A 25,831-nucleotide genomic window follows, 5' to 3' on the forward strand; every position below is an offset into this window, starting at 1 on the left:
GCAGCTGACAGAACACATGGGGTTTGTTATCATTCATTCATGAACATCTTGATACTAATTTGCAGACAAATCATTTACGATTCTTGTTCGACATATTGTCAAATTATATTTACTGTTTGTCAACTGGACGCAATTTTATTGACTTTGAATCTTGCTAGCAGCCTTTTTTGGTACCATGGTGTAGGTGGGTTAATGCCCTTTGACCTAAAGGCCTCCCTGTTGTCCATTATTTCTTGATTATGGACATCTTATTGGGCATTAACCCTCACATAAACGTGTGATTGTTAATGGACTCGTTCTTCCATCTCAATAAAATCAAACGTCTAGCCAATAAGGAAACAAAGGCTACAAAGTCTGCTTTACATTTAGGAAGCTGCAAAGTAGGAGGTAAGACCCCAAACAAAGCAGTACATGCTGTTAGATCAAATTGAACCCCTGTACAAACAGAAATAGAGTTGAATATCTGTGTCCAAAAATTAAGTAGTGAAGGACAAGACCAAAACATATGGACATGGGTAGCTGGAGCCTGATGACATCTTATGCACGTGGGATAAATGGACTCGTTCTAAATTGTATGATCCATTGGAATCGCTCCTCCCTGATATGATCAATTCCTGTTCTCAGTGCCAGCTTGAAGTCATGGCAGAGAGGCAAAAACGGTCCAAAGTGTGGATTCACTGCACAAACAAAGATGAAAACAGTGCTGCTTCTAACGTCTGTACCTGTAAAGGTGGAAACACAAGCATTATCTGAAACATATTTCTATGCAACATGGGCTTCAATTCCAGAAATGGCATGCATTGGACGCTCTTTACACAAGTGCCACTTCTTCATAACTCAGCAGCACGTCTGTTTCCAAGTGTAAATATCCTGCTATGATAACATTAGTGCCTTTTCTGCACTATGTTCACACTCAAATAAAATGCACCAGTTGCATTGATGCAGAAAACCTTTGTAGGCCTATTTTTTTTTTTTTTACTTCAAAACAGAAAATCGATCAGGAATCAATAAGGAAAACTATAAGGAATTGGACCAGATAAGCAAAATTGATGATGCCATTGGTATCAATAAAATCTTAACAGCTCCCATCCATAATGTGTTGTCATTGATGGAATTTTTGGCTGGTGAAAATTTACTTGAAAATGCATTCAAAATGCAATCCTGTCAATGATATGAAATGACCTTGTAGAGATCAACATTTGAGACCAAAACAAACTTATGGCTCACCCTGTCTTCAGAGAGAGTTTTTGTATAATTGTGCAAGTACAAGTTTGCATCCATACCATGATGAAAGCTTTCTGAACTGTGAGTGTAATATATACACTCAGGATTTCGATGAAATCCTAAATGATCCCTTTCTCTCTGTCTTGTGCAAATTCCTCAGAAACAATATTGTTCAGGACTCTCATTTAAGCTGGCAGCCATTAATAACATCAGCTGAAACGACTACAGTTGCCTGCCAATTTTCTTTGTTTTAGCTAGTTCATTCTGTAAATTGTCCAGAGTACAAAGACGAAACCTTGTGCTAAATGAGTGTGTGTATCATGAAAAACTTATCTGAAGATTTCCCAGGGAAGGAAACATTGCAAATGTTTCTCATGGCCAGCGAGCTGCAAAAGGCCTTGAACCATCTCATATGCCTCCACATTTCTCTTGACTTGTGATATGTGGGTGGATATGAGGAAAAATGAATTCAGAATACCTCGTTGTATCTGTTGCATTAATAAAAAAAAATTAAAAAAAACACTCCACGGAGGTTCTTTGTGACTAGAAAAACATTTTTGTACTCCTCCTTGTTGGAAATTTCACTAAAGAATGCCAAAGAAAACCTGGACACTGCTAAAGTATTCCCTAGAGCTGTGGTAAGAAAAGTAAGAAAGAACTTAACTGTTTGTATTGTTGTCAGAAACACAGTGATAATGCTATTACATTTTTTGCAGGAATGTCATAGAATACATACACTGAAAAAAGAAAATAGTTGAACCAACTTAATTGAATTGTTTCATTTGGTAACACCTAAATGAATTAAGTTCTTTCAAATTAATTTAAAATCAATTGTGTTAATCTAACTTATTAAATTAATTTGAAAGAACTTAATTCATTTAGGTGTTACCAAATGAAATGTTGAGCTACATCTAAGAAACCAACATGGTCTCACAGGAATCCGTGGAATAGCCACGGAATCACTCAAATTTCCGTGAAACTGACACGGATTTCGCTACAATGCAAGTTAATGACAGTCATATCCCGTTGCTATTCCAACATACGAAGTGATTATGTACATTCATTGAGTGAATATTTAGAAAATAAAACATATATTTCTTGCTAGAAATGTGATCAAAATCCATTTTTATGCAGAAACTAAGTCAAAATATTGATTTTTTCACAAAAAATGAGAGAGCTGTCCGCCATGTTTTTTGTTCTGACTGACGGAACCTTAAAAGTCACATGACATGGAACAAACCAATAGCCACGGGATATGACTGTCATTAACTTGCATTGTAGCGAAATCCGTGTCAGTTTCACGGAAATTTGAGTGATTCCGTGGCTATTCCACGGATTTTGAGTTAAGCAAATCCGTGGCTATTTCACGGATTCCTGTGAGACCAGGTTCTAAGAAACACAGTGACTCACAGCCATTCGGTACTTTGACACAATTCAAGCAAAAAGCCATGAATGCTCCTGATTATAGCCATGATTACTAGTGATGTGCCAGTGAAGCCTCATGAACCATTTTCATTATTTTCTGAGTCCACTAGATGGTGCTCTCTGCTCAACAAAGAGCTGAAAGCACACTCAATTATCATTGCTCAAGCCGTTTTCTTTAAACCAATAGCACCATCTAGTGGGCTCAGAAAATAATGACAAAGGTTCATGAGGCTTCATTGGCACATCACTACTGATTACCTCAGTAAGAAGTATTAGTCTGTTATTATTACAACACAATGGGGATTGCACTTTTTAAAGTTTTTTCAGCTGTTCTGGCCTTCACTAACTGATGTAGTCTTTGGTGATGTGCAGACAGTGTTCTGGGTTTGTATACTGAGTGTGTTTGCTGAACAAAGCTGCTTGCTGTGGTTTGAAACAAGGTTAATGAGAATGAGTTTTCCAGCAATTAAAGAAATAAAACATGTCTATAACCTCAGCCAAGGAGGTTATTATTCCTTTTTTTTTGGTTCAGGTTCCTTGTTGTTTTGTTTTTTTCTGGGTTTGTTTTGAAACTTGGTGGAAGGCCAACATTTAGCACAATGTGTGCAAGAAATGGTAATCAGTACATAATTGAGAATGGCCTTCATACACTCATATGGTAATGATTGAAGCCCTTGTACTCATTTATAAATGTTAATCAACCGATGACCTGCTATCTTCCCCTAAAAGTCCTCGACCACAACTCCCAATCCTCTATAAAAGAGGATGGAATGCTTAGGATCACGGGGCCGATAATCTAATTATTTGTCTCTTTCCTTTTTTCCACTTTCATTTACAAAGCAAAATAAGGAAATTCATCCAACAGTTTAAACTGTCTTTTATAACGCCTCACCAGGAGGTTTTTAGCCCTAAACCTAGGCCAGTGGTTTTGTAGCATAAATTCAAAGCCTTCTTTACAACCGCGAACCGTACGTCTATGTATAATGACGTGTGAGCTATTTTTAGAACGCTCCGTGGGAGCCGTGAAAGCTTATTTTAACACTCATATGTGTCGTTATGAGTGGTTTTCACAACAACTATTAGGTTGGGGATCTTGTTGGTAAACACACACACACACATATGCAAATTTAAGATTAACTCTTTGAGAAGTGTTAATGTGTAAATCTTAATCCTAATTTGGAATCACACAATAAATGCACAGCTGAAATGATGAAGCTACAGCTAGGTACAAACATATTCTGATAAAACATAGATATATGTGGTTGTACTTTCAGATTTGCAAGTTTTCTTCTATTGAAATCGTTATACTGTTGCTTTTTATTATTATTTTATTTCTTTTGGTAAATAATGACTGTGCTGTACCAAATAAATACAGTACTGTGCAAAGGTTTTAGGCAAAAATGAAAATGAAAAATGCTGTTAAATAAGAAAGCTTTCAAAAATAGACATGTTAATAGTTTTTTTTTTCTTAATTAACAAAGTGAGTGAACAGAAGAAAAATCTAAATCAAATCAGTATTTGGTGTGACCACCCTTTACCTTCAAACCAGAATCAATTCTTGTTTTTTCACACCTTCACACCTTAGACTTTTGCACAAAACTGTATATGAGTCAAGTTCTGGGCCATTCTAAACTATAGTTCAATTAAGCAAGAAGAAAGAAAGAAAGAAAAGGAAAGAGGAAAAAGAGAAAGACACCCTACAGTTCATTTATAGCGGAAACTAATCTTCCTGAAAATACCATTGAGCGGGTATATCTGTTTCAGGTTTCACGTCTCAGTGGCTAATGATACAGAAGAGCTCAGAACAGAATAAGTACCTGGTGCTGTTGGGTCCTTTGCTGCCTGATGTCTTTATATAAAGTGGAATTAGTCTTCTCAAGATACCTGCTGCACAGAGACTCAAGGTGATTTACAAGTGATTGAAAAAACAAAAAGTTAATTGTTTCATACTGATAGTACAGTACAAGGGTTGATATAACATGACCTTTGTAGCTGTCTAAAGCAATAGCTCTGCAGAGACAAGAGGAGCATTAGCCGTAGACACATTCCTGTTTTCACCCTGTACCTCATGATATTGCATGGCTTGTCTCTTTTAATTAGCTTTGAGTGTAGATTCAGCAAAAAGAGGCCAGTTCATGACCTATTGAGTTTTCCTGTTGTACAGTTTGGAAGCAAATTGATTTCAGTGTGATGTCTTTTCCTTTTTGTTAATGCTCTTTGCCTACCAATATTTAACTGCTTAAGACAGAGTTTACAATGAGAACACATACTGAGAGGGGAACTAATAATGTTGGGCCTCAGTAGGTAGTTGTCTATAGATTGTTCCCTAGGTGAAGTTATATTTTCCTTGTAAACAGGAGCAGGCATGTAGAAGAAGCCAGCTTCCTCCATCGCTAAAAAAGCCCACATTAACTATTGGCATCCCACTGATTTTACCCTTATTACAAATATACTTTATACTATATACTAGACTATATACGGTCATGGACAAAATTATTAGAACACCCTTGTTTTCTCCTTGCCTTCTTCTTCATTTTAATGCCTGGTACAACTAAAGATACATTTGTTTGGACAAATATAATGACAACAACAAAAATAAATCATAAGAGTTTCATTTAGGAGCTGATATCTAGACGTTTTCCATGGATTTCTTGATAATGATTTTAGTTATCATAAAGAAAACCATGGAAAATGTCTAGATATCAGCTCTTAAATTACACTCTTACGAGCGAAATTTGTTGCTATCATTATATTTGTCCAAACAAATGTAACTCTGTAACTCTACTACTGTAAAATGAACAAGAAATTTAAGAAAACAATGGTCTAATATATTTTTCCATGACTGTACATTATGTACTGTAAGTGTTAGAAACATACACTGTATCAACAGGGTAATGCTTGACCTTTATAAAGTCTAAATTCAAATGATTTGAATTTAAGGCCTTAAAATGTCTAAATTTCTCCTAAAAAGCTCATAAAATTTCTTAAATACGATTTTGAAAGGTCTTGAAAATGCATTAATTTTGCTTTTATTTAAAACAAATGCATAAACTTCAGTCTAATTTTTAATGCTAACGCTATAACATAACTACAAAATGGAACTAAGTACCTGTGCAGCCCAGCAAAGCCATATTACTTGTATTGTACTTGTGTAAGATGGGTAAGTGCATATTCAATGATTTGTGGTTCAAGAATGAACAATTTAATTTGCGATTGAAGCCGGTGGATGGAAACATATGAAGCACACTGCACCTTCTGCAAGAAAACTTTGAAACTTGCAAGTCATTCAGATTTTCCTTCATGTCTTTTGTACTTTTTTGCCAGTATGGATGTGAAATGGGTCTTAAATTGTATTGATTATGGTCTTTAAAATGCCTCAAAAAGTCTTCAACCTGCAGAGACCCTGATCAAATAAGTAGAAATAGCCTCCAGGTCTAAAAAGTGAAGCCAGTGTGGAAGTTCCTTAAACCTGCATTCTTTCTAATGGCCAGCAGGGGGCGACTCCACTGGCTTCAAATGAAGTCTGAACCCTTTTTCTTTTTTTTTTTTAAGATATTTTTTGGGCATTTTCTGTAGCTTTTTTTTTTTAATTGACAGTAGAGATTGAGAGTGAAAGAGGAAGACAGAGGGGAAGACATGCGGGAAAGGGCTCCGAGCCGGATTCGAACCCGGGCCGCCCGTTTACGAGGACTGGGCCTCTGTGGTATGCGCTCTACCAGGTGTGCCACAGGTAACGCCCCAAATTACCCTATTTCTTATTTATTTATTTTCTTATTGCTAATGACTTAATGGTCATAACTAGATTCAAGTCGTCTTCAATACAGCGTGATGTTCTTTTTAAAAATTAGGGTCCCATAATGGTGACCTGCCAATCAGGATAGAGGCGTAGCAATGTGTATCCACTTATGGCACAGTGTACAAACATATACAGCCTGTTTTGAAGAGGACACTGCTTCTGAAGTCTGATCTCACAAACTTGAGCTCAAAATAAATAAAAAATAACAGATTTTAAGAACTGCTGAAATTTATTTTGCAGTGTAGCCAGATATTTCAGCTTATTTCATGCCTATAATTGGTCTTCAAGGGAAGGTTGGATATAAATCATTCAACTTCAACATTCGCGTTGTGTTTATGTAGTTGGGACTGTTGCAGTGGATGGGAATGATTGCTTTCACTCTTGGCTATAGTCATCATAATGTTTGGTGCAGTGAGTGGTGCAGGGACATTTACTAGCCATGCCAACTGAAAATACATTGCCTGTACCGCACATTGCTACTTTGCATTTCTGCTTAGATGGAACACAAATCATGTAGAGGCTGCAAATCTCAATGAAAATCCACTGAGATGCTTCTCATTGAGATGCACATTCCTGCTTCTCCACCCACTCCCCACTCCCACCACACACACACACAAACACATCCCAAGCGAGGAGGGAAATAATTGGACTCTGAACTTGTGTAAATGTGTAAACTAGGACGGTAAACATTAGTGCTGAAGTAGCTTGTAGTGATATGAAGGTGCTTTAAATCTTCTGTGTATATGTTTGTTATATATTGGCCAACTGGATTTTTTTGCCTTGTACATTTTGCTGCTGAACGTGAAATATGGAAAAAGTATGTTGCCTTAGCCTAGTTACTAAACAAAGTCTGAAAATATGACTCATTGGTATTGTTTTCAACTGTTGACCTAGATGCGTATTCGTTGTTGTGTCTGTCGTGCTTCTTTGCTGTTGTATTAAACATGCACTCCAGTAGAAGAAACCTTAGTTACTGTACATACTCAGACAAATTAGTGAAAAAGAACAACGTAACGCATAACATGAAATCATAAGTCCAATTTTTACACTTCATCTGTATTACAGTTTTACCCAGTTTTATTTGTGTCTGTGTAGCATAAAGGGCCCCAATTTCCCGGAAAGTGTCTGGGCCAGCCACTTCCCTTACCCCACCACAGCTGTTAATACAAGACGCAAACATGAAATGATACAGGGCAGTGCAAAGAAAAACCCTAGAAAAATAAAGTGTGAACAGAACAGCCCCAAATCCCGAGACCCTCCCTGTTTTAAATGCTCTCTCAGGCAGAAACCAGAAGGTCTGCTGGCCAGCAAAAACACACCACCACCCAAGGTCCTGACCAAGCTAAATCTCCAACCACACACCATTTAAAGACCAGACATGCCTTCCACTCATTTTGAAAGGCCTTTGTAAATTGGCTGGCAAGTGTTTTTGACATATTTTGTCTTTTGAGTAAAACTGATTATTACCCTAACATTGGTTTTCTGAAGCTACATACACAAATTTTGACAGCAGCTCTTTTAAGTCAACATGTAAAATACACAGCACACTTATACATTCACATCAATGCTTATATAGACATGAATTAATCTGGCTCCAAGGTATGCCCATTATATTTGGATGAATGTCTCCATTGTTGTGCAACCAGCTAAAGCCTGATTCCCAATTCCATTTTGGCTCTTAACCATAGACAGCTGTGCATCTCCAACATATTTATGAATGAAGAAATGTGAGCCATCTGTATATTAGAGTTTATTAACCTTATTTTTATCCTTTCTTAACCCCTTAACATTCCGCCCCATTCCGAGGTAGGGGTGGGGTAAAGGTGATCTTTTAATGCTCAGTTGTGTCTCATAAGTTGTTGAAGCCATTTGGGGGTTGATACTATTTTTCAGATTTGGTGCTAAATTTTGAATTTTGACTTGATAAATAGAATTGATAAAAATGAGGGAAAAAATCCCTCAAAAATGCTACAAGTCAGGCTTAAAAAGAAATGCTCTCACTGCAATAAAACTAACATCATCACATAAGAATAAAATTGAATCTCAGCTTTCCATTCGTACCCAATTTATGCAGTTTCAAAACTGTTTAGGGACCCCATTATGCAGAAATATATTCAAATACAGTTGGCGAATATATCACATTTATCCTGCATGAGAAAGGGATTCTGCATTCTTCTGGGCATGTCTGTTAAGGTGAGACTCATGGGAACTCGATAGAGCCCATTTTCATTCAGATGTGTTGTTGTTAGAGGTCTAGGGACCCCTTTAAAATGGTCATAACAGTTTTTCCTTTACTAAATTTTAGCCAAACACAGGAGCATTATTTCGCCCCCTTCCCGACAACCGAGCTTGTCCTATAAGTCAACTACAGCCTCTGAAGCAAAGAGTTGGTCAAACCCACCAGTGGGCCATTGGAAGGCTAGGTATACTATGTAGGAATTGTCAATTACTGATTATAAGAACATGTATATGGGTGGTTGACGTGACACTCAATTTTTGTGTTCCCAGTGACAAATATTACTAAAATTTGATAATATTTCATTAAAATTAATGTTTTAATATGCAGTTCATTCTTCTACATCTAATCCATCTGCAAACAATGAGTATTGTTCTTCAACTATGCAAATATTCTATTTTGAACATGACATTTGTCCACCGGTGCAACTGTCCTAGGTAGCATAACTTATCTTAAAACAACTGTAATTTAATGAAAAATGAATCTAAATACATTAAAAATACTTGATGCATGTCATACGAGTGTTTACTTAATGAATCTAGAGGATATAAGTGTTAAGGTCCCTATGTAGAGTTATTATGACACATTACATTTTGTCCGCAAAACTGGTGTCCTCCTGGAGCAACGCCATTATGTAGATATAAAACAGGCATTAATGTGACCACCCCATTACTGAGAGGGGTCCTTCCAGAATCAGGAAGGACAGAAGACATCTCTGGAGCAGGTGGACTGCACACAACATCAGTTCTGTCTCAAATATTTTCATAATATTACTATTTCCGTGCAGTGTTGGAACTGGTCATCTTAAGGTAGTCATTTGGTACAACGCAGTATTGAGTATTGATCTGAATATTTTTATCAATTTACATTGATTGATCATTGAAAATAATGTAAATTGATAAAAATATTCATAACTAATATGTCTTGGGCTTATCTATCTTATCTGTCCAACATTCTCTGAATTAGATAATGACATTCTTTATTTTGTTGCACCGGTGGACACATTTTAGGACTACCACACCAAAAAGTTAATAATATGCTAAATGTATGAAGAATTAGAAATGGACACATTCAGTTTTGAATTATTCACATATAAGGGAATATAATTGTATGTCATTTGACATATATTTTTGAATTATTCTTTTTTTCACTTTGAATTTGAGTTCACGTCAACCACCGATATTGAAAGTGAATCTAAAGTCAAATTTAGATTCACTAATGTAAACTTAAGATTCACTCTAGTTTTGTAACAAGCTTTGTCCGCTTGGTGTTTCTTCTGTGTCCGCTATTTCAGTAGCTTTGTGTCCAAAAGGTGACACCCAGAAATGTGGCAAACGCAGCAAAATGCAAATAAAAAATACAATACAGGCAGAGCCTCTGCAGATATAGACACCTCCACAAACTTCTGGTGCTTTGTAAGGCATCGTTGCGAGACATTCTTTAATGTTATTACCTTGTTTTTCTGGGAGAATCTTGCATAGTATGCAGCAAATAAAAGATTCCTATAGACCCTTCAAAAAGTGGTCAGTTGCCCTTCCTGAAGTAGTTCTGTTGAGAAATTGTGAAGGATGCAGTGTTTGACAGACAGTTTACTGATTAGACCCAGAGGAGACAACATTTGCATGAGGTTTCTGATGTGGAGATAAAAAAAAACCTCCCGCACAGCCCTCCGCCGTGCTCTCAACAAGCTGAGTAATTGGGCTTCACTTTCAGGTGTTTGTCAGCTCAAACATTGTGCCTTTTGTGATCCTCCTGCCCTCTGCTCTTCACTTTGAGGCTTTCCCAGACAGTTCATCTCTATGTGATAAAAAGGACAATGGCGTGTCACATTTTAAAGTGGTATCACACAATTTTAGCTCCCAGGATATACATTTTTGAGCTGTGAATGTGTCTGGAGTGCAGTGGAAAAGGAAAGGTTGTTATTACGTTGACATAATCTCAAAGGGGAGGCTTTTAAGGCTTTGTGTTGGAGAAGTATTGTGACTTTTACTTCACAATGTTTTGGCCGTACCGCTGTGTTGATTGACGCCAAGATGTTGACCTAAGGCTGTTGCCAGTGCACATTGCATGATGATGAATCACGTTCTGCAGCAAAAGGGTCACACTGCAACCTCTTGCATGTTGGCTTTTATAGGTCATCTCCGCTATGCCCCGGTGCATCTCGGTGGAACAGTTCCCGTCGAAAGGGGTCTCTCTTTTTTGCACATGCAAACCTCCAAAAGAATCCTTTTGGACAAACTGTGGGCGGAGGAAGTCGGATTTGAATGTCAAGTATCATGTGTCCAAGCAAAAGCTTCTTGTTGAGTTTGCAAACCCCATCATCTCTGCCTGCTGCAGTCCTTAGTGTAGCACCATCTGGCCCACAGCTGAAAACTATTAAGACCCGCTGGAACTTCCTCCTCACTAGTCCTCCCCAGTTTGAAGACAAGTAAGTAGCTTTTATCTTAGCTCTGCTGTTGTTTGCATGTTTCTCTCCATAGGTCTGTTTTTCTTCTCTCTAGCGGTGTGATAAAGTCTGTCAGGGTGCTTGCATTTGATCCGCAGGAGTTTAAATACCGGGCTGCGAGAGAGCAAGCCTGGCTTTTAGATTAGAGACCAAGACACCACGGTTGTTGAACTGAGGAATTCTGGGACTAAATTCATAAACAGATTGGAGTTGCGATGTCTTATGTGCTGCGCTTTGGCAAGCAAGATTCCAGAGTCAGGGTGAGAGCAAAGTGTAGAAAACAAAGGATCTTTGTTGATTTTCTTTTCTGAGGCATTATGTTGGGACCACAGTGCATGCTCTGCTGCTATTCCATGTTAAAAGCCTGCTGCCTTTTTAGTGCATATGGGTCAGATTAGTGACTGGCTGAGAGGCATTAATAAATGGGACATTAACTTTGCTTTCTTTCGCTCTTTCAATCTTTAATACGCCTTTTGAAACATTAACTTTTGTCAAACTTGTGCACATGGAATTCATTTCTAGCTTGTTGTTTGGGCTTGAGCGAGGGCTTCATAGGGTCAAAGTAGGTCGCGCTCATTTCCAGAAAGAGTCTTTCTCAAGCTAAATTCCTAATGTTTGAGTCACTGAAGGTGAATAGTTACACTCTGGACATGGTTTTTGCTTTGCGTGTGAGAAGATCATATTCAAGTAAGTGAAATGTTGGATCATATTTTCCACTGTTGTTACAAATGGTCAGACCACATGTTGTGTATTTTTAAGGGGTTTGTGCTTTAATGTTACTGTTAACCCTCTGAACCCCAGCACTTTCTGGGCATTTTTTGATCCTGTCACATTTCACTCATTGTGGCCTTGTTTTTCACTGCAATATATAAATCCTGCACCTCTATAGAAACAGCACAATCATGGCAAGAAGTAGGTTGGACAGTATAACACATGTATTAGTGTAAGTTGAATTTAGTTGACAAAAATTTGAATAAAATGCATTCTGTACATACAACACTTTAAGTGTAACCAACATGGTAATGGGTTTCATATATTATACATATTGAACTATTTAAATGTTTTCCACCTCTCTTGTTTTCTCCTCTCTGCTCTGCAGTTTTGTCCAATTTTGACAATTTTTTTTATCACGTGACTCAGCAGGATTAATCATGTCTTCCCAGTTGTACTGATGAGCACATAATTTAATGTTTTTCAAAGGGTCCAGTTAGTTTAAAGTAACTTATTTTTGGCAAAGTTTTAAATGAGACACATGGAATATAGTGATATCGCTATTTCAAACTTCTGTTCTGCAAAAAATGTATGTCTTTTGTTTGTTTTTGTTTTTTTGAGATAACATACTTTTCATATCCACAGACTGGGATTTCATGATTGTTTTTTATTTGTTTTGTTTTGTTTTGTTTGTTTGTTTTTTGTTTGCTTAATATTCAGACTGTTCTTCTGTATTGTTAGGTCTTGTAAATTCGATAACTGCATTCTGTGATTTTAATTACTATTTAGTTGTGGCTCATCTATTTTTATGATTTAGACAAATGATGGATCAGAATAGGGCTGGGCGATATGGACCAAAAGTCATATCCCCATATATTTAGGCGGAAATTGATATATGATATATATTGCAATATTTTTATCACAAAGTGAGAGCAAATGTTCAGTCAAAGTCAAAGCCAAATATGACATGTCACAAGTACTTATATTGAAGCTGTTTATTCAAGTGAACATAAATACTATATAACAGCAGGAGTACCTTTTTTTTAATCAAAGCCCCATAAAGTGCACATTTAAATCAAAAATATCTTAAATGAAATAAAATAGGCCAATCTTTTTTTGAAATAAATATATTTATATGAGAAAAGAATGCCAAACATTACAAAACAACTAAATATGACAAACGCCAGTAAGGGAAGCATTTATATATAAAAAAGGAAAAAAATTTAACTATATGTGCGATATGGTCTAATTCCATATCACATTTAAAAATATAATGATATATTTTATCAATATATCGCCCAGCCCTAGATCACAATAATGTAGCATAAATGTAATGAGCAGTCAGTACTGTAATATATATACTGTAAACCAGGTAAGAAGTCTATACAGACTGTTCAGACACTATAATCTCTTCTTGGGAAGAATTGAGCAGGTCTAACCTGGTGCCTCCACTGCAGCAAACATAGAACAGGGACTGAGGAAGTTTGCAGCACAGTGTTAAGTCCGTGTGTGTGTGTGTGTGTGTGTGTGTGTGTGTGTGTGTGTGTGTGTGTGTGGGTCTTGGGGTCGACAGCTCTCCCAAGGGGGTGCTGTTGATTCACCAGACAGGAAGCTATTAAAACAGGCCAAACACTGCAGCTGCCAATCAAAATGAGTGACATCACAGTCAGGTGTCAGGCGGGAGCAATGCATTACACCTCAGTGTGTCACAAACAAACAGGAAGGTAGCCGGGCTTTGTCTGCTACCAGTCCTGAGAGCGAGCTTTGCTTTAACAACTTAAAGCTCTTTATGGTGACTTTTAAGGACAACCTAAGCTAATCCAGCGGATCAAGGTTGGGGCCAATTAAGACATTTTCTGAGTGATTCAGTATCCAATACAACACCATTTACAAAAAAAAAGTGTTAGCATTTGTTAGTCCTTTTTGATTTATAATCCCAATTTCAAAAAATTTGGGATGCTGTAAATAAAAACAGTATGCATCAAATTCATAGTAGTTGGGCGGCATAGCTAACCTATTGTTCATTTTGTGATAAAACCACCAAATTTGGTACATATATAGCTTAATGTATTGAGAGAAAGTCTGGATATTGGGCCATCGCATATTCACATTCTAATGACCAAATAATAACACATATATAAGTGATTAATTACTTTAAAAATCATCTGTACCACATTTGATCTAGCATCCACCATCTGACAAGAAATGCACAAAAAAATTTAACACTTTTTACTGATTCAAGGCACTATATATAACACTATGATATAATGAGATGACCAATTATATTGTTTAAGTCTGTAAAAGTGTGAGTGAGTTTTTTTTTTGGTTCTCAGAGTTGCAGGATCTTGATTATGTCCATTATTGCATGTTGGTCCAGTGGGAAAGGAATGTTTAACCAACTGCTGCCATGGCAACCAGGGTCTGAGTTTGTGATGGCCCAATATTCAGTTTTGTTTCCAACATATTTATGCTTTTATCACAAAACAAACAATTATTAAGATATATTGAGCTATGCCGCCCCACTATAGTGTGTATTTAAAAAATACAAAAGTTGATATTATAAAATGAATATGAAATATTTTGCATTTCTACAGTTTTCAGTGAATATCCTCAAAAAGGATTAGCAAATTATCGCATAGTGTTCTATTTACATGTAAACAGTCTCCCAACTTTTTTTCAGAAGGGGTTAAGCCGGGTAAATCCCAATCCTTTGTTTGTTTTCTCCAATTTTAACCTGAGATTACCAGCTGTCAAACTTGCCTCATGGCCTTTTTTTAAAAATAATGAAACACAGCTCCAGTGGGAGATTATTTAAAATTTTAAGACGGGCCTCTTTTAGCCACGTTCTCAGGTGTACCACACCTCTAGAGTGGTTAAAAATACTTATTTTATGTTCATGATGGGAATGAAAAGAGGCAGTGAAAACCCCCTCCGTACTTCCTGCCACAACAGATTCCAACTGATGCCTCTCTCTCTCTCTCTCTCTCTCTCTCTCTCTCTCTCTCTCTCTCTCTCTCGCTCCTGAGATTTTATTTTAAAAAAACATTTCTCCACTATACAAAATACCACAAACCCTTAAAGGGAGGCTGTATTTCTTTCATGCAGTGCTATATCGCAGCGAATGCTATCTAACTTGCTTCGACAACAGGGAAACAGTGCACTTAAATCCAAAAAAGCTGGTTCTCCAAATGCTATACGCCCACCACTGCCAAGGTCATAATTTGGCAGTCCAGATACTGCAGTGTTTGGTGCTGAGATCTGCAGAATCCACTCCTCCCTGGCTTTGGTGAAATGTAAACAATAGCAGTGTCCTTGTTCATCTGCCCATTGCAATATCAACAATACCATGTTTGACCTGTAAATAGGGAACATAAGTTGTCTTTTTCAGCAGCAAAGATATTCTGTTTTGGCAGACTGAGGAATGTCCCAGTCTCCACCCTGAAGCTTGTTCCATTTAAACTTTGTCCAGCCCTGTGCTGGGCCTCTTTTTCAGTCAAATATCCCCTTACTGTAAAAACCCACATACATTGTATTTGTATCTGCAAACTACATTTCCCTCAATTATACGCCATATATCATTATGTGCCCTATTATATGCCTTCTGCAGCTTAGGGATTTTTCATTTTTCCATTTAAAGAGACAGTGTCTTATCATGGCACAGCCTATTCAATGCAAACTCAAAAATAATTGGAGCTCTGTCACAGATATGTCTTTTTAAGGATGGTTTATTTGTTTGTCAGCAGCTACTCCCAGCAGTAATATATACTGAAAGATATCTGACTCAGTAGCAAGAACTCCATCATTTTGCTGTGGCACCTCACTGCTATTCATTCAGAGCTAATGACCCATTAACCTCCCATGTTACACTGATTAATTTGTTCTCACATACTTTAGTTTTTATCTTATTTCTCAGCCCCAAGGATGATTGGTTGATAATGTGTTATACATAACAGCTTATTTTCTCAATGGCATCATTTATGTCACACTCATAATTGGTGTTTTTTGCATCATAAAATGTACTTCGCAGCTAAAACTTTCTCAGAGTTTGTTGAGAAAGGATAGAAAACCAACCATCTAAAATGTGGTCTCATTTGTTACATTTAGATTTACCAAGGTTAGCCAATTAAGTGTTGATATGTATAGATACAAGTAGAAGTCAATGAGGTATACACACGGACCAATAAAGTTGGAATAGCATATTTTTTTACTTCTCTCCATGAAATGATTGAGACTTATGACAGATAAAGTCAAACTTTATTAATCAGTCTCCAAACATATCACAAGGAAAATGAAACCACAATTCACAGAGGATTGTGTCTGAAAAAAACAATTATTAATTAATTTCATGGGCCCCCTGTATTATGGTTCACATGGGGGTATGAAAGAAATCCATGGTAGAGGTCTTCAGGTCGAACTAGACTGAGACCTGATCCGAGGCCTGAGCTAGCCTGGGTCCAAAAAATATTCAGTTAAATCTGGTCAAGTAGGATCCCTATTATTGCTCCAGGTGTGTGCATCAGTATGTGTAATACTGCACTCAGATCACTTGGTGTGTAACAGTGTAACAGTCTATAACAGACCATCAGCAGCCAAGCAACTGCAGCTGTCGATATATTCGCACTAGGGATGGGAATTTGGAAGTAACCTGCCAACTCGATTATCTATTATGTAACGATCAATTAATCGATTATTAACTATGTTTTTATACATACTCCAGTATGTATAAAAACCTGATAAAAATGCATACATAATATATATATATACATATATATATATATATATATATATATATATATATATATATATATATAAAGGGCGCTTTTATTTTGAAAGGACAAAAAGAGACTTCCTGTTGATCGTAAAACTAACAAAAGTGAGGTGATACTGTAAAGATAACGTCAAGGAGTTCAAAGGTTTATGTTTTATCCCCCGACATGAGGTTAGTTTTCACAGTAATCTGCATATTTAAGTGTGTTTTGTTTTTAAATAAGTTTTGGAGAAAATTAAACTTCCCACTGTTCCAACCATCACCAACTCTGGATTGGTTAAAATAAATCTTTGATTGACCAAGTGAGATGTGAAGGTATGCTGACTGTCTGCTGTTGCTGGCCTCATGTGAACTGTGTTAGCATGTACCATGTAGATCTTTAATCCCCTGTGTGGTAAAGCTCCCCCTTTTTGGACTTTAAACCTGTCAGTGTACTAGAACAGTTCTAGATTTCATATGCAAGGACTCTAGTTTTAAGACCTGCAACCTCCAGTTGAAGGTTGATATTTTGTTGACATAAATACATGATTACAACATAGCTTTCAAGATCCACTATATCTGGGTGGTCACAAAAAAATACGCCTTCTCTTGGTAAATGCAAAATGCCAAGGATGGAAAAATTCAATTCATTTTCTAGATCGCCCGGGCACAAGTTAATTTTGTTTGCAAAGGCAAAGATTGAAATAGCTGTTATGCGGCAGGCCTTGCATATTCTTCCACAGTAAAGAATATTGATTGTGCAGCAGGCTGACAGCTACCTGGTCCTGGACACTTTGTCCTTGCAGTCCTCTAGATTGCTGAACTCTCGTGGGGAATTGATGCAAAGCCCTGAAAGCAGTCAAAGCAACGTGTCACATTTTAGGTGAGCTGTGGAGGTGGATGTTTTGCATTTGTTAAAGGAGGAAGTAGCACCTTTTTCTACAATGCAGTGCTTTACCAGTTTCTGTGTTGGAGCAAAGCTACAACTACACATGTTAAAGAGAGAAAAAAAACTACATTTGACCTCAGCCTACATTAATCTTTCTTTGTACAGGCAGTAGTCTTCTTTCTCCTTTTAAGCAAACTTTTAAAATGTCACAAATAGACTAAACAATAAACTAGACTACAGCCTAGATCAGGGGTGGGCAATTAATGTTCCCAAGGGGCCACATGAGATACTGTGAAGGTTGCGGGGGGCCGGACCAATACTCTGAACTTAATTCTGCTCAAAATTAATTTCATCACTTTATAAAAAGCAGTAAATGATCTGGCTTTGAGCTGCTACTGGTAAGAATACATGTTATGATAAGGCTATGTTAATGTGGAGTAAATCAAATTTAGCAGTAAAAAATGGTAAAATCTACAATCATTATCTCACTTTTCCTTTTATTTTAAACACAACATACATTGAAACCACAAAAACAATATAGAGCATGTATGTTCTGCAGTAAACCAGCAATTTATTAGGTTAATGCAAAAAGACATAAAAAGACCCAAAAAATGTAAAATGGCCAAAAAAGACACAAATTGACCAAAAAGACACAAAATGAACAAAAAAAGACAAATGACAGAATAAAAAAGACGGTGGTTTTTATCATTCACATTTCTGTGCACCTTCAAAATAAAAGCACTGTGGCTGTAATGATTTCTTCCGGGTAGCCTCACGTGGGCCAGACAGGGACAGCCAGTGGGCCGGATGTGGCCCCCGGGCCGCCTAATGCCCAACTCTGGACTAGATGGTCAGAAGTTGGTGCTACAGGTTATGCATGTCTGTAATCCAGTTAACAGAGTAAAAGAAGTACAGATTGGAAACAAGAAACAAAACGAGTCATCTTGGCCATCTTACCCATCTATGAGAAAAACATGGTGAGGTCTTCAGGAGTTTGGTTCAGCTGGTCAGTCTTTAATGGTTCTTTCATGTCAGCTAGTATCGGCCATGTTTCATGTTGACCAGACAAAGACAAATTTAAGGTGTGATTTGTGATTCCTGCCCAAAACATTGGGAGCAATATTTCACCTCTGCAGGAATGACATGATTTAGTCCTTGAAGTGCTGTGACAACATTGTTCTGTACTGTACACAGTGTGTCCAAGTAGATGGCTGATAAACTTTGCAATGTGAATGTTCCAAACCAAAATTAAGACCTAAACCCCAGCAGGGACTCTGTGTTTAATATACTGGTGCAAGCACTTTTTTTGTGTGCAAAATATAGGAACTTTTTAATGGATTTTGATGTTTCCTTTCAGCTTTTTTAATGCAATATTACAAATTGCTCATTTAAGTACAATTAGAAATAATGATGTGTACTAATGTTGGCTTTTGTGAGATAATTTTATTACTGACAGAAATGAGGAGATGATGATTACAAACGAACCATTTATGGCGTCTCTTGGGCTCAAAACTTGATGGGTTTAGTTTCATGTTTTTTTAATGTTGTGTGTGTAGCTGGATGTGTATTGGGGATGCAGCTAAACACGCAGCACTTAGACATAAAAATATGCCCTAGTTCTTTAAGAAAGACTAGAAAATAATGCAGCAGGGGATCATAGTAAACAATGTTACATTTTACTATGCCAAACTATTGCTGTACTTGTCTAGGTCACCATTCCTAGACATGTCCTTTGGTAAGGACAGTGAGCACGTTATCATCAACACCACAAGATTAAATTTAGACCCTGCACAGATGATGAGTATGGTGCGGCCCAGCAGTAAACAACTGTAATGCAGATGGTCTGGGAGTTTAATGGGAACACATCCTGACAGCTAAACATTGCCTCACTCTCAGAGGGTGGGGATTTTTTGCAGAACAAACTTCTGACTGTATGTTTTCAGACTTTTAGTGAAGGCTTGAGGTCAAAGCCATTTTTAACTCACTTCTCCCTGCTGCTTTTCCAGGTGGAATATAGGCAGATACTCCCGAGGGACCTCGGAGACGCACATTTTCCACTATGAACCGCGCCTTCAACAGGAAAAAAGGTGAGCAGAAATAACTGCATGTAATGCTCATTTAGTTTACGGAATTTAGCATCGCCTGTTTTAGCTCCAACGGTGCCACAGGCTGAAAAGACTCTTTGAGGAGTCTGAGAGAGGAACGCTGTTGGACGAACTCAGATCTCTCTTTGTTATGGGAGCTTTTTTATTCTTTGCAACAAATCAGTGATGTTATTTTAGCTATTCAGTGATAGGCCTGGACAATAAAGAACATGCACACAGCAGGGTTTTACCACCTGCCAGCAGGTTGAGAAGCACATTCAATGGCTGCTCATTGAAAACAAAGCGGTCACATTCAGTTAAAAGGCTGCAGTTTGCTGATGATTGCACTACAAAACAACTTATCTTAGGTTAGGGCAAAAAACAACCTGGTTAGGTGTTATAAAGAGTTTTAAAAAATAAAATGAATGCACTTAAAGTCCGGAAGTGAAGCTGTTAAGAGGATGACATGAGCACCAAAAGAGTCATAGTTCACTGGCGTTACGACATGGGAAACAAACCTGGTATCCTTAGTAGAAGGATTATGTATTATGGGAAATATAGGACTTGTTTTTGGAGCTTTTGGAGTTTTGACCATACTAGTCATTCATTCATTATCCTTGACCGCCTATTCGCACTCAGGTCGTGGGAGGCTGGAGCCGATCCCAGCTGACACTAGGCGAAATTGCGGGGTACACCCTGGACAGGTCTCCAGACTATCACAGGGCAGACACATAGAGACAGACAATCATGCTCTCATTCCACCAATTGAACCTAAGTGTATGTTTTTGGACTGTGGGAGGAAGCCGAAGCACCCGGTGAGAACCCACGCTGACATCTCTACACAGAGGAGCCACAGGCTGGAGTCGAACCTGGGACCCTCTTGCTTTGAGGCAAGAGGGCTAACCACTACACCACCTTTACAAAGAGCTTTACAATACAATATAATACATTTCATTTAATTTTATTAATTCTTCTTTTCGAACCGAAAAAAAATAAACAACATAGACTACAACAGCGTAGGCTAGATGCATATACATATTCATACACATACTCACATAGACACCATTAAACAGATGTACATAAACATTTACACACATACAGTATATAAAGCCCTATACATATACATGCATCTGCCCTGTTTAAGTAATAAGATAGAAATAAGAACCAGTTAACTTAATATTCAAAATGCATTTCCTTATATCATTTTGGTTCAAAAAAAAGGGAGTAGGCTGAAGTATAAAATACTTATCTAGGCCTATCCCCTGATACTCAACACTTCAAAAATAAGAAATTGTATCTCTATATATAGCCACTTAATGTCTAATAAATATGTGTTATTATTATTATTATTATTATTTATTATTATTCATTTGATGAACTAAAAGATAAAAATTAAACACAAAATTAAACTAAAACACCATTGTGATAAAGAATCAATAAAAGCATCATAAAGACATTTTTATAAAGTGTTTTTTTATAAACGGATTTAAAAGAAGAGAGTTTTCAGCCGTGATCTCCCTGCAGGTCATTCCAAAGCCTTTGAGCCCTCACTGCAAAGTGCAATGCTACACTTAAGCATGTTTTTTCTTCAGAATTTCTGCACACTTCACAGCAAAGAGATACAAGATGCTAAAGAACTTCATTTGAAGTGACAGTTTCATTCAATGAATCATGAAACTGTTTTATGAATCTACCATGTTTGATCTGGAGGACTGGAACGGCCTTTTTTCATTTTAGTCCCATACAGTTTGATTAAGCTGGCAGGACTATAAACTGTTCACGCTTGAAAGCTTCAAATGAAAAACAAAACTGTGTGATGTTTATGTTTATTATTCTGGCTGATGAGATGATTTTATTGGTTTGATTAAAATCATGCAGTATGCAACTTCAAAGGCTGTTTCACCGTCATCGGTTGCAATGAAACAGTCCAAATGTGAAATTATTAATTTCCGTATAGCTTTGAAAGACAACAGAACTGCCAGTACAAGCAGAATACCAAACAATTACAACATATGCATTCTGCCACGCATTCATGCAACCTGGTCTCACAGAAATCAGTGAAATAGCCACGGATTTTGCTTAACTCAAAATCTGTGGAATAGCCACGGAATCGCTCAAATTTCCGTGAAACTGACACAGATTTCGCTACAATGCAAGTTAAAGACAGTCATATCCCGTGGCCATTGGTTTGTTCCAAGTCACGTGACTTTCAAGGTTCCGGCGGTCAGAACAAAAAACATGGCGGACAGTTCTCTCATTTTTAGTGAAAAAAATAATATTTTGACTTTGTTTCTGCATAAAAATGGATTTTGATCACATTTCTAGCGAGAAATAAATGTTTTATTTTCTAAATATTCACTCAGTGAATGTACATAATCACTTTGTGGTAAAGATCTCGCCAGAAAAATATGACTGTGATTAACTTGCATTGTAGCGAAATCCTTGGCTATTTCAGGGATTTCTGTGAGACCATGTTGCATTCATGTTAGCGTTCACAGTGAAGGTGGTTAAACAGCACTGCAGAGTCTCGAGGTGACCCATCCCAAATGCAGAGGAAAGGATGTTTGAGAGTGCAGTTTGCACAACAGCTTGATGTGTTTACCACCATCTGTCCTGCTCCCTCCGCTGTGACTCAACAGACCTGGAGAAGCCTTGGACAGTGTTGGGAAAAGTGTCCGGGGCCCAGGTGGTGCGTCGGGCTTTAATGATGTTTGGGTGTTATAATTGACTTTTTCCTATTAAGTCCTCTATTTTAGGAGCTAAAGACGGTGATCAGGGAGGGCAGATAGTCCCTTCTCACCTCACATTAAATTTCCCCTTCATCGCGTATTATGGTAATGACTCCATTCCTTCCATTTTAACTGTGGATTCATTTCAGTGAGTTACAGCTGATACCCAAGCTGTGTCCCGGCTTATGTGTACATATATGGAATGTAATTTAACTCTGCATTATATAAATAAATAGATAATAAGCCTATAAAATAAAACAATATGGCTATGGCATAAATTTTTGAAATAGACAATGAGGCAATAAATAAAGAAATTAATATAGAAACGAGTTAGTCAATAGATCAATAAATAATTAAATAAATAGGGTTTTTTTGTTTTTTATTTCATAATTCCACAAAGATTTATTTCAGAGGTCTTTTTAAAATAATTTCATTTATTTATTTGTTGTATTGTTTTTTTTATTTTAATGGACTTAATTTCATTATTCCACATTTGTTTATTTTATAGGAGTCTTATTTCATAATTCCATATTTATTTCAGGAGACTAATGTCATAATTCCACATTTTTATTATTTTAGGGATGTTATTTATTATTTTCACATTTATTTATTTATTTATTGTTAGGGACTTTTATTTATTAATTTCACATTGATTTATTTATTGTTAGGGATCTTATTGATTTTACATGTATTTATTTTTAGGGACTTTTATTTCATAATTCCACATTCGTTTTTTTCAATGCAACTTGTTTATTTTAAGGGAGTCACTTATCTAAATATATTATTTATATCTTTTTTTTGCCTCGTTTATTTATTTATTATTTTATTTGTTTTATAGGCTTGTTGATTTATTTATTCCATAACCATATTTATGTAGGAAAGTATGTATTTATTTGTTTAATAGGATCTTTAATGACTTTAACATTGTGGTGGCATGTTGTGAAAAGTAAATAACAGCTGAAACGTGTACAATCTTAAAGCTGGCAGCAGATAGATAATATGGTTCTCTGCAGAAAGGAAGGAAACAGTTCTGTGAACAGACAAGCACACTCTGTCCATCTCTTTGCACCTATGCTGAGCATCCATTCACCCATCGGCCATCAAAGTGTGTTAAAACCTTTTCACCAGCAGAAGGACATCACTTTCCTGACCTCAAGCATTCACTATTATATCTAAACACCAACAGATGTCTGACCTTAAGGCTTTCTCTCTAGATTTAATTTCCATTCAGTCTGTGGCAAATGGAGCCAAAAGGTCCACAACAGATAGCATAACAAAAGCCTTTTCCCTCCCAGAAAGATGAAACGTTTCTCATTGAGAGCATGAACCATAATATACAAAAAATATCTGGAAGCATTGGTGTGTATGCGCGGTATATTTGGCTGTTCAGTAGACCTCAGTTTCCTGTTGCAAAACAAAATGGATGTTGATAAAAAGATTAAATGCCACTCCGAAGTTTATTCCCCAAAGATTTTAATACAAAGTGTGAACAAAGGCCTTTATATGAGGTTTGAATTGGTGTTTGAATAAGCTCATATCTTGAACTGTTCCTAATGAAAACCCTCCGTTGAGGAAGATAAAAAGATGCATAGTGCAATAATTGCTCCTCTGGGCAGGACTTTGAATGAACACATTCAGACCAGACTGTTAGATTGTTTCTCGTCTCATCATGCACTGATTTGATTCCTTCCAGAATTTTTTCTGTTTGATCCCAAATTTGACTTGGATGAAGCGTTCCCATTGATTGGAAATATCATCTGATATGCGACCGCTCGTTGGCAGCAAACAACTTTCAACAGTGGCTGAACAGGTTTACTATGCTAGTGATTTCACATTCAAGTAAATAATTCAGTCTCTGCTGAACCCCTAATCCGTCTAAAAGATAATAATTTATTGATATATATTTATATTAATAATGGTCGTAGTCACCGTGACGTCACCCGTTGGTTTGTGGACTGCCCGTTTGAGGCATCAAGTTCAGCGTTACACTCGTCGCCATCTTTTTTCAGAAACAGGAAGCATACCATATTTGGACTGTAGAGGAGCGAGAGAGATCTGACTACATGACTCTCTGCACCTCAACTTGACTGAGAGAAGCCGCTGCTAATTCATGTTAGCATTAACTGGGATGTTAATTTTGGCTAGCAAAAAACAAAAACAAAATGTACTTTACTTACTTAAGAAAAATTAACAGTGACTCCTTGGAGTGTCTGTTAGTCCAACCAAACGCTGAACAAGACATTTTTAATGAACAAATCATTCAAATAAACTCATTAAGTGAAAATACAGTGAAAGGGTCAAAGTTATGAGACCAAACCGGTAAACTTCCTTTTTTCTTATATATTTGTATAACTTTATTGACATGTTGTCGTGGATACGCATTGTTCTGCTTCTCTCCTGATGACGGTTCGCCTTGTTAGTGACCTGTCAATCAAAGGTAGCCACGCCCCAAATCATACGATTCTTTATCATGTATTTTCTTCTACATGGGGCCATTATTTACACTATTAACATCAGATTGTCTTGAAGAAGATTTCTTACTAGCGATTGAGACTATAGTGTTGTCCTAAAAAAAAATCTGAGGTAATAAATCAAGTGAGAAGTTTTCTCATTTTGTATTGAAATGAATGGAGCCATGTGCTTTTGCAGCCGCCGTCGGCGCCCCCTGTTGGAATTTTTGGTAGAATGCAGCTTAAAGCACTTCCTGGTTTGCCTCACTGCTCGGACCTGGAGGTTGCCGCCTGATGAATACACAAGGGTTTGGACGAAGGCTTTCATCCTGTCACTTCTTAACCCATAAGAACCCATGGTGACACCCGTGTAACAAACACATTAAATCTTCTATTTTTTTGTTCCGGGGTTAAGATTAAACCCATTTAACAATTCTAATCCGTTAATAGGGTGTCCTGTATTGCATTTAACTTGTTTTGACCATATTTCCTGAGCAAATTAAAGTCACAATTTTGATAAACAAAAAGACACATGGTTATTTGTATTTATTTATTATCGATTTATTATTATTATGCTACTTTAAAACAAATCTAAAAACTAATTTGTTGTTAAACAGAACTAATAATGTCACAATTTTGATAGATGTTGTGGAGATGCTGAGAAAAAGGCAAATTTGTGTCTAGTTTTTTATTTATTTTAAAATACGAAATATTATAAACATAAATACTATAAGCGCCCAATGCAATGTTTATGTCACATCACAGATCTTTGACATTTAGGGATAGTGTTTTTGAAAACACATCAGAAATGGTGGTATATCCCTCATAACTTTCCTTTAAGGATAACTAGGTCTGGGTTCTTATGGGTTAATTTTTAATAATTACTGAAACAGCCATGTAGAAAGAGTCAGCATGCAGTCCAGCATCCCTATAAAATAATGTTATGTCCCTGTCCCTCGGCTGCTCTCAGCTGAGAGAGTGAAGGCTGGCACTGACAGCCAGTCCACTGCCATGATTTACCTCCTCCTTTATATCCGTGTCTGGCTGTGTTTTGTGGACTTGATCACGTCTAGCAGGTAATGCCAGCGGGGATC

At 37.0% G+C, this 25,831-nt stretch overlaps 1 protein-coding gene across 5 annotated transcripts in view; it reads left to right on the forward strand.

Moving 5' to 3' along the window:
- The window catches only part of LOC131978986 (PTB domain-containing engulfment adapter protein 1), a 118,415-nt gene that overhangs the window by 54,195 nt on the left and 38,389 nt on the right, over nucleotides 1–25,831 (forward strand). For 3 of the 5 annotated variants that reach the window (XM_059342842.1, XM_059342838.1, XM_059342839.1), the window contains one exon: nucleotides 19,481–19,561. In XM_059342842.1, the coding sequence (XP_059198825.1) occupies nucleotides 19,534–19,561 (28 nt within the window). In that variant the 5' untranslated portion in view covers nucleotides 19,481–19,533. Of the gene's footprint in view, nucleotides 1–10,973; nucleotides 11,110–11,372; nucleotides 11,815–19,480; nucleotides 19,562–25,831 lie in introns of those variants that run through there. The other 2 variants (XM_059342841.1, XM_059342840.1) reach the window with 2 other exon arrangements.

This window comes from Centropristis striata, chromosome 10 (genome assembly GCF_030273125.1).
Source record: "Centropristis striata isolate RG_2023a ecotype Rhode Island chromosome 10, C.striata_1.0, whole genome shotgun sequence".
NCBI lineage: Eukaryota > Metazoa > Chordata > Actinopteri > Perciformes > Serranidae > Centropristis > Centropristis striata.